This window comes from Echiichthys vipera (assembly GCF_963691815.1).
Source record: "Echiichthys vipera genome assembly, chromosome: 5".
NCBI classification, from domain to species: Eukaryota; Metazoa; Chordata; class Actinopteri; order Perciformes; family Trachinidae; genus Echiichthys; species Echiichthys vipera.
The window spans coordinates 6,796,371-6,807,003 of record NC_139830.1 but is presented as its reverse complement, the minus strand read 5'-3'; the positions used below and the strand labels follow the sequence as shown (position 1 = coordinate 6,807,003).

Below are 10,633 nucleotides of genomic sequence, written 5' to 3'. Positions count from 1 at the left end.
GCAGAATAATAATAATCCTAATGATAATTAACTATTTTGGTTCGGTTTGCTTTTCTCTGACCTCCCAGTAATCACGCGTGCTCACACACAAACACACACACACTAACACACACACACACAAGCACACACACACACACAGACACACACACTAACACACACACACACACAAGCACACACATACACACACACACACACACACACACACAGAGGCATAAATACACTTGGGGAGCAATTGCAGCCACACTGTGCAAAATGTGAAAAGACAGATTACAAAGACCAAACAGGAAATGAATATAAGTTAAAGGTTATTCGTCGTCATCATTTAAAAATAAATAAATAAAAGCAATACTGACAATATCAAAATATGAAATCAGAAACATTTCAGGTGTCATTCATGTATCAGAGGAGTCACATTGAGTTGAGGGGTAGCACAGTATTCGCACCTTGTGTCTTTCTGTCTATCAGATGGCAAACACAATTACAGTGCAGGTACATTTAACAAGAGCCATCTGATCTCGCAAGTTTCCATTTAGAGAGGTGATGCAGCATTAAATGAAATGGCCATTCAAACCAAAACCAACTGACTTTGACCTGTTTCATACTGTGATATGTACACAAGAATATGAAATGGCATTATGTTGCCCTTGATTCAATCCCTGTATTTACAGCTATTGTCTCCAAGCTTAAAGCTCACACATGATTGGATAGATGCCTCCTCTTTACTATCAGTTGTCGCAAACAACCACCTAAAATGAGCACTTCAGGTCTCTTGTAATGTGCCCATTAAAGTCACCTTGAGAAGTCCAGTTGAGGAAAAACATAATGGGCCTTTGGGTTAAAAGAAAAAAAAAGATTTTTCTCAGTGCAAGTTCACAATTATACATGCTGGCTGGCTGCCTACGTTAATCCCATTATGACATATTCAACCTTAACATTTCAGATTGGTCTTCAAACACAGATTTATTACACTAGACTTTAACATGCAGAGCAGACTGGCAGATAGCAGAGGTTTTTTTTTAGCATCTCTTACCAAGTTTCACTCTCAAACCTTATGTTCTGCAGGACACAAAAGTATTAAAAGACTTGTTTTACTTGGGAAGAAACAGATCTAGCAGTTAAACTTGCTGTGTGACTGTAACACCGAGGACTTCACTTATGCTTTAGCCGTTTAGCCCAAAGGTCATAAATGATGTCATTAAAGCTAAAGCTTTTTGTATGTGTCGCTCAAATGTGCAAATGTTAGCGAGTGTCTAACAGAATCGGCTTTGTGCGTGTTTAGATCTAGATATACAGTGGAGAAGGATAAAGTTACAGGAGTGGTTTAGTGTCTGTTTAAAGCCACCGTTCGAGGTGAAAGGGATGAGAGTTTGATCCTGAAAGGCCATATTTTGGAGTATCGCTTTGAGTTTGTCAATGTTGTCGTGATATTTATCCAAGATTTGTTGTCCTACATGATACGTAGTAAAACCAGAGTTTTGAGAGGAAAAAGGGAGAAAGACAGATACTCACGTCGGAAGTATCATGTGCAGGATAAATCAAATGCAGATGCTACCGAGTTAATGATTTTGAATGGAATTACATTTAGCAGGAAGGTCATAACTTGAAATCTCCGTGTTGAGGATATGCACTCGACATTAGGAAATTGTTTGACATTTTGTGAAATACGCTTATTCACTATACTGCAAAGAGTTATATGAGGAGATAGCAGGCTCATATCTGTGTGGTAAATATGAAGCTACAGCCAGGAGACAATTTGCGTACCTTAGCATTTGGACTGGAAATGTGGAAAAACAGCTAGCCTGGCTCTGTCCAAAGGTAACGAAATCCACCTACAGTATATATCTCAATTGTTTAATTTGTACAAAAACAAAAAAAGGTAAAATTGACAATGTATGGTTTTTACGAGGGGTTACAAGGACATCAACCCCCATAAAACAATGACTTGTTTTTTACAGTTTGATTTTTGTTTCTATTGCCCAAAATGTCAAACTACATCTTAAACACTTTTGCTCTAGACTCAGGACTTAGTACCAAGACTTGAGGCTCGTGGCTTGCAAAACAATGACTTTGTCCCATCTTTGAACAGGTAAATGCTGACTTCTCTTACATTCACTTTACCTTCCTGCTGCTCCAATCCTCTTAACAGATATACCGCTTAGCATGGAGCTGGCTACAATAACTGTAGTGCTCAGATGAACTCACACAAACAGACAAACAGGCACACACAGTTTAAAACACACCCAGTTTGGCCAAAATAGTTCATATCACAAACACATTATTGCGAATTAAGTGTGCTTTCTTTTCAAATTCAATTAAAAGTCAACAATTGAAATAACATGCGAATGAAAAAAAACAAGTAAATAAAAAAAGGAATCATTAAAAAAAACGCGACGTTTTAGGCCTCGGCATGGGCCAGACAAAGTTCTGCATTGTCCACACATCAATCCTACATTCTTAACACACAGATAATACACACCGAGCACCAGGAGCGTTTCAGTCTCGCATTGGCTTCACAGTCATTGTTTCGTAAAAGAGCAGGACGATTAAAGGTCAGGTAAAGGATTTGTGAGAGATGCTAGCCTAAATTGTCGATTTAAATACACTGTTTGATCAGAGATAGCAGTTTAGAGAAAAATCCATCCCTCCTCAAGTCCGAGGCTCACATCCGAACACTTAAAACCTTCAGTTTTAATCCCAAAATGCATCATTAATTTGAGGGAAACCCCATGCAAGGAGAGAGGAGGCAGTGAGGTCAAAGATGGTCTGAGTTCCTGACCAGACGCTCATTGTTAGCCAGTGAAGGGAGTTTATAAGAGTGCGTAGATAGAGAATCAGTCTGAATTCTGTACAATTCACTCCTCTTTGAAACAGCACAGGGCCGCGAGCCCTGCAGACGAATAGCGGAGTTCAACGTCTCAGCTCGGGTGTACAAGGTAAAGGACAGAGGGAGTAAATTAAATTTTGGTTAGGTGTTTATTTCACAGTTGGCTAACACTGAAGCCTACTGCTCCATGGTTATCCAGGGTCTTCCAAGCCCTGTCCTCAGCCTTACACCTATCCATCTTATTAATTCTCACTCACTACTTGACTGAGTTGCAGCTGAAGATCATTAGGGCTCTTCCGAGAGCCCTTAAGAGGGTTCCTGTGGAGTAGTATGCCTCTGAAGTGCCCTTGGCAGGCTGGAGTGTGTGTCTCCATAGCAAACTTATTGTCAGCTGATGAATTCCTCGGTTGAGACAGGGCAGGAAAAGGTGGAGTGGGGTTGGGTTCAAGCATCAGGGAACGTGAGTGACACACAAGAAGAACGGAGGTCAGTGGTTGGCTGGAGAGGCGTTCAAGAATGGATGCAGCGCTGAGGGTGTTGTGTGCTCAGTCGTGTCAAAAGGTCACTGGGACGGATTGTAGAGGAAGTGGCGGCGAGTAGATCATAGGGGGGGGCATGGGTGTGGGGGTGGCGGTGTGGGGGGCAGGGGGCTGAGGCACAGAGAGGGGTGACCAAGAGGTGGTGGTGGAGGATGAAGGGCCGAGAAGGATGAGGTGTAGCTCCGCAGATTAAGTGAGGGTGATGTAGGCTGAGGCCTTCTCCTTCAGTTGTCGCAGACACAGATGACAGCTCCAGCTCCCTGTACCACACACACACACACACACACACACACACACACAAACACACACACAGCACAGCACACAGCACATCACTCATCGTAAGTTCAATCACTGCTATTGTAAAGCCTTGCGGATTAATCCCTCATTTTAGACAGAGCGTTAAGTAATACTGTGAATTAAAGCTCCGTGTTAAAACACCACATGCTGTGCCTGGATTGCGGCTGCAGGGGATTTGACGACTAGTTTGGTCTGGATTGGAGCATGGGATTTGTGACATTAATTAAACATCAACTTGAGATGGATGATGAAACGCAACTCTCAATGTACATACACACAGCATGTAAGCATGTGTAAAAAATATACGTTTACCATCCATGTCAGAGCTCAGTCACGTCTCTCCCTTAGAGTAGACCTAAAATACAGACTACTGCTGAATTTAAAGGATTTTTTTCTTCCTGTAAATCAAAAGTGTTGCATGTGTGGGCAGAGCATGACACTGTTAGTGAGTGTTGAACACAAGTGCCACTGCTACTGTATGTTCAGCCAAGTGACACTTTTGCCATGGAAACAGAATATATTTTCTACTACTCATTTCCATGACAACGCTATCAAACATCCTTAGGCAGCCATCTTGTACGTGTAGTGGGAAAAGGAGTGTAATCCGAACAGATGCATCTTCTCCATTCCTGTGATGAGCGGCACACTATCACACGGTTTACAGATGTTCCCATAAGGAGATGCAGAGTCATAAGGAGTCCTGAGGGTTACGTTCATGTTATATTTTCACACAGCAATGTGACTGATGTGACTGCAGATTTCCTGCCCTACTGTGTCATTGTCTCCCCACCTTTAGTGTAGACAGTTACACAATTCTCTACGTACAAACAAGGCCTCAGATGAGTTTCCTTGGACTGTGCAGTCTGACCAAATACAGGTTCACACAACATATTCTCACTCTCGACTCAAGCTCTTTTGTTAGAGACGGCAGTCAGTTCCTCCTTGTTACAGGCATACACTGTCTCTCCAAAATAAGCATCCAACTCAGGCTTACTTAGTTTTTATGTTTACTTGGTTGCATGTTCTCCCCGTGTCTGCGTGGGTTTTCTCCAGGTACTCCGGTTTCCTCCCACAATCCAAAGACATGCACGTGTTAGGTTAATTGATGACTCTAAATCACCCGTAGGTGTGAATGGTTGTCTGTCTCTGTTCGTCTCTATGTGTCCTGTGATAGACTGGTGTCCTGTCCAGGGTGTACCCTGCCTCACGCCCGATGTCAGCTGATATCGGCTCCAGCCCCCCCGCGACCCCGACCCCGGGATAAGCGGTTGAAGATGAATAAATGAATGAATGGTTAGGTTTACACAACAAAACTACTTTGTGAGGTTTAAACGTGGTTAAAAATAACTAACTTTGTCTTGTAATTTAGGTTTCTGACTGAAAATTTAAAAATAAAAATCAGCATTGAGTTTTGGTCTCACAAAGACCATTAACAGTGGTCTCATGTCTGTGTTTGTTTGAACCATCTTTTCATCTGGTGTATCTCATACAGAGAAGGGAGCCACTTACTAAGTAGCTGTATGTGACGGGTTGGGAGTGAGAACTTGTTTTTTCAGAAGTACGAAGCATAGTAGGTAGGCGATCTTGTATCTCTTGATCATAACACTTGTACTCTTCTTATTGTTATACATACCCTCTGGGGGTTCAGACATGGGAGGGCTCAGACAGTACATGTGGTAGCCTCTGTCACAATCATCACAGAACAACAGCTGGTCCTGGAACAAAGGGAGAATATTCACATAAACAGATGTTGTTATGTGGGGTTTGAAAGGACACAAGAGCATTCATTTCATGTGTATAGTACTCGAAGATATAAAGTTATATCACTATAAATCAAAGGGTTGAGGTGTGATAGACATGTCCTCCTTTACAACATGTGGACTTTAATTTTGCTAGACAGTAAAGAATTGAGAATCAACAACTCCCCTACACAGAAATAGTTTTTTAAGCTCTTTAAGGCAAAATAACCAAACAAAAATAACAATCAAAACCTGCACTGTGACTATATTGCCTGTACTGCAGTTTGTGTGAATACAAATTTAAGATTAAAGAAAAAATGTATCTTTGAAATTCTCTCATGGGTTCAAATCTGTTTCATCCCAGTGGGACCAATTGGGCAACAGTATAACCCATTGGTCAACCTTCAGCCAGAGGGATCAAACTTTCATGCACTCACATCTGTGAATCCAAATCAGCCCCAGGATCTCTTTTCAAAAAGTGTATTCCTTCAAGGTTGAATATCAAATCCCCTAACCTTGCTCTACCTATTAAAGATTGTATACAACCTTTATTCAAGCAAGATTCCCTAGTGTTGTGTACACAGTATATATGTACACAGTATGCACTGTATGTACAGTATGTTGTGTGTGTGTGTGTGTGTGTGCGCAGCCACATGTGTTCAGAGTTAACATGTAGTATGAAGTGAGATCCTACGTCGTTCTCAGAGGTGCCACACAGACTGCAGGACTTGCACTCGATGCACTGCCAGCGATAAGTCCTCACCGCAGCCGTCATGTTCACTGTGAACTGCAGACAGGACGGGTGGCCTGAGTGCACACACACACACACACACACACACATGAACGCACACGCCCACACAGTGTTTTTCACCATCGCTTTCTATATTTTGGGGACATCCATCATCTACCTGTTCTATCCATCCATCAGCTCGTTTGCTTCATATGGGTGATGTATTTCTATTTCAACAGCTGTGTTACAGATGTGAACATAACATTACTGGAGATAGCTGAAAGAATTTTTGGACTTTGTTTTTTTCTTGTATTGACATTAAGAATTTTGGTAAAATTATAACTTTTATTTGATTTCATTACTTATCATACTTTTGATTTGATCTTGAAAACAACAAAATGTTGAAATGTCAATACTAGTGGTAACAAATTATGGATGTAAAATGAAAATAAACACTCCATTTCCATTATAGTCCACTTCTCTGCCATTTAAAATGTATTCTACCTCTCTTCTTATTATTACAGTTTTTTCCTGGTACTTGCTTTTACATGATCCAGACAATAGAAATACTGTCATGTCATCCTCGTTTCCCCAAACTTCATTGTGCGTCTTCTTTGTGAGTGTTTTTTGGGACCATACCATTGTTTTTGCATGCTGCAGCCCATTCACTACAAATCACGTACATCTTTTGAGTTCTGCTTTTTTATTTTTCAGATGAAAAAAAAAAAACAATACGGAGAAAAATATGTATACAGTACATGCAATCAAGTAATAAGTACACAAATCCTGCACCATATACACTGCTATCTCTGCATGTATACATATACCCAGAATATACAAGCACATCCCACGAACAAAGGAACTTATAATGGTGAAAAAAATAATACAACCATATTTTAAAAAAAAAAAAAAACATCATACTTCAACTCTATTTTGATAAGGTTTGCTGTTGCCCATTCACAACCACAATACATACTGAAGGAGACCATTCGCTCACAAACTCATTTAAGCTTTTTGCAGCACATGGAAGATGTTCTCAAGGAGAAGAAATAGACAATGGTTTATATAACAATTGTAAAGTAGGTTGTTGTACAACAAGCCAGGATTGAGTGCAACAGACAAGATTATGAACAATTTTGTGTTTTCTTGTCAGACAAGAAGGTCATACCAAGAATACATTTCATTGAATCCATTCATGTTTTAATGCCAAAAAAAAATGTCTTTGTTTGACAACCACGTCATCATTGTGACATGACCACTTTAAATGAAAGTGCCAGATTGAGTGTGAATGTCTGGACTTTAAAAACAGTAGTTTGCCAAGAAATGCCAAAGTGTGTTTGCACTTCTGACATACTGCTGATCATGTATCATTATTTTTATTGCATATACTGGGAGCTGCTGTACATGCAATTTTGTGAAATATCTAAAATTGTGTATCATGTAATCGAGCTATTTGATATTCTTGGTATTGTACAAAACTTTACAAAATCCAAAAATCCTGTTCCCTACTATGTTTATATAAAAATGAATTATATTATATAGGGAATAGCACGTTATAATTCTTTTTAGATGTTGATGCTTTCAAAATGTTTTAAAGGAGATTTACCGTCTTGGCATTTTCACACCTCTCTAGCAGCAACATGAGTGCGTTTCAGGAATGAGAAATTCTTTTGCAGAGACGAGTTTTATCACATTTTACATTATAGCCACTGTTTTCCAAAGCATGCCATATTGTATATTAAGTTTTAATGTGTGTTATACCTTTCAGGCAGACAAGGTTTTCTGTTACTTTCCATACAGAAGGAAAATCAACTTGCAGAGAATAACTTCAAAATCATCACAGTGAAGTATATTATTTTTTATAAGTTATGTTACTGAATGCTAATGAAGCACAGCCTTTTTTCTTGCTTTTTTCAAAATCAAAGTCGTCAGAGATTATATCAACATTTATCCAACATAGCGTTAGCGACAATAAGTTGGCATTTTTGTGAAAAAACAACAACGACCAAACACTGAATTTACACAACACTGATACTTGCTGTAAGGTAGCTATCCACACATACAGTCAAGCTTAAGGAGTCCCTGTTCCCTTAGATAGCATATTATTGTACGCATCATTAAAAGTATATGTGTAGACTTTAGGCTGCCTTACATGTTATTGTAGGCCCAGTTTATTAAGCAACTCGGCCTTTATAATATATGTAGTAGGGGCTTTGGCAATGTATTTCTTCAGCTAAGGCGTCCTTGTTCTAAAATATTTTAAAGACCCCCGAGTTACACTAAGAAAAGCAGGTATAATTTTCAGTTAAAACAAATGGCTATCTTGGGTCAGGGTCATGTCAAGATGGTAACCCAGTATTTGTGAAAGTCTTGTGAGATGATTAAGGTAGGGCAATGAACGGTTAAGGTTTGGCATTGAAATCAAATGGTTAATGTTAGAAGAGTTTTTGCTTGTTTTGGCGAATCCAGGGTTACCATTTAGACATGATCTGTGGTCAGTTTCAAGTCTCTGCAAATTGGTTTTCGAATTTTTTGTCAAATTTTTTGCTGCTTGGAAGGTGAGAAAATAGCTCCAAAATATAAAACATTACAGAAAATGCCTATTAATCGATTAAGTTTACTGTACATGATTTGTAGTAGATGGGCTAAAACAAAACAAACAAAACACTGGTATGGTCCATCAATTCTAAGCGTAACAGGAAACTTGCATTTATTTATATGGTAAATATGACATCTACACTGGACAGATGAGACACTTCAAAATTGTGCATCAACAGAGGACCGCCTTCCTCCTGCCAATCATCCCCTTCAGCGGTGCCCTACCTGAGCGTCCACAGTCCGCACAGGAGATAAGGTCTTCAGGACAGCCAGTCTTCTTTGAGCCTCCGAGGCAGAAGTCGCAGTAGCCATTGGCGATCACTGAGCCGTCTGGTGCTTTCTTGGCTGAAAGAAGAAAAATAACAGAGAAGGTGGTAAGGAAAAGTGGGACTTCAATTTAATCCTGTCTGGGCTCTTACAAAAGGGGGATGAAGAGCAAAGTGTAAACTCATAATTCAGTGTTATAAAATGTTGCCCTGGAGTGAAGGAGCTGTATCAGCCTCTAGACAGTTGGGAGTCGAAGACTGTTAAAGTGAGATCACCACAGCTGCCCTCACCGAGGTGTGCTAAGAAAGGGAAAACATTGTTGGCAGAGTATTGTGCTGACAGTGAATGATGATTCGAGGTAAAATGTTGAGATGTAAAACAAAGAAGAAGAAGAAAGGAGATCTGTAACTAAGTCCCTATTGCCAGATTTGCTCATCATCCCAGCGGAGTTTAGCGGTCTATCTCTCTCTCCTTCTCCATCTGTTTGCTCTGGTAAAAACAAGCACCGGTGCAGGCCTGCGCTGGAGCCTGGGACTCGCCAAACCCCAGCTCACCCAGAACGTGGGAGGGAGAGAGACGGGGAGTTACAGAGAGGGACGTCTACTGGAAACCCCTGGGGTCTGGTTAATAATTTCAGGAGTGGAGGAAGAAGAAGAAGCAGAGGAACTGCGTGTGAGCGTAGGGATTTACCGGGACAGACCCGCCGTCATGCTGAGCGTGGAGAGGTAAGTGCTCCACATGAAGCTGTTTCATAATGATTATTAACAAGAGAGAAATTCCCCCTACCTGCCTGAGTGCTGTGGGTGTGTGTGTTTGTGTGTGTGTGTGTGTGTGTGTGTGTGTGTGTGTGTGTGTGTGTGTGTGTGTGTGTGTGTGTGTGTGTGTGTGTGTGTGTGTGTGTGTGTGTGTGTGCGCCATCCTTCTGTCTGTCTTCTTACGTGCCTGTCTGTGTGCCTCCTGCCAGTCTTACTACTGTTGATTGCATAATCACTTTAATGGATGCAATCATATAACCACTGCAGACTATTTGGTATGTGCGTTTTCTTCTCTGAGATGTAACTAGACTGGTCCTTCACAATGACTCACCAGGCAGGGCAGAGCGACAGTGAATACAATAGCGGATTACACAGGTACACGGTCAAACACATACATGAACGTATTCGCCTCTGCAGGAAGACAAAAGACGAGCACACAGCCACACAAACAGACGACACGTGCTGTAGGTGGTACTGTGTGTGTTCATATGAGAGAGAGAAAGAGAGAGAGGTCATTAATCCGTCCATTTCGGGGCGGGGTCTTGTTTGGCCAGGAGGGGAGGGGGTGAGTAGAGGGTGAATTTGATGGAAAAGAGGGTGAGAAGGGAAGGAGGAGGGAGATTGGGTTTCTACTCCACAGAGTCTGGCTTTAATCCTCTGAGAAATGAAATAATAATAAAAACTCTCTGATCACAGTGAGAGACAGACAGACAGACAGACAGACAGACAGAGACAGACAGACAGACAGAGAATGGGCGGGGAGGGAAATGATAAGCTGTACCTGCTACTGCAGAATTCAACCGTAGTGCGCTGAGCAGGAAAAACAGGGAGATGCTGTCATCTATGAGAATGTAACTGCATAGGACTTTACCGCTGGGCAGTGC

The 10,633-nt window shown here is 41.1% G+C and overlaps 1 protein-coding gene across 1 annotated transcript in view; it reads right to left on the bottom strand.

Annotated features, from left to right (window-relative positions):
- Positions 1-3,552: 3,552 nt before the first annotated feature.
- Positions 3,553-10,633, bottom strand: part of dpf1 (double PHD fingers 1) — a gene marked incomplete at its 3' end in the record, with an annotated part of 40,242 nt that continues 33,161 nt past the window's right edge. The window contains exons 9-12 of the mRNA XM_083914545.1: positions 8,953-9,072; positions 6,094-6,206; positions 5,294-5,375; positions 3,553-3,623 (exon numbers count right to left, since the gene is read on the bottom strand). Of these exons, the coding sequence (XP_083770671.1) occupies positions 3,553-3,623; positions 5,294-5,375; positions 6,094-6,206; positions 8,953-9,072 (386 nt within the window). The remainder of the gene's footprint in view (positions 3,624-5,293; positions 5,376-6,093; positions 6,207-8,952; positions 9,073-10,633) is intronic.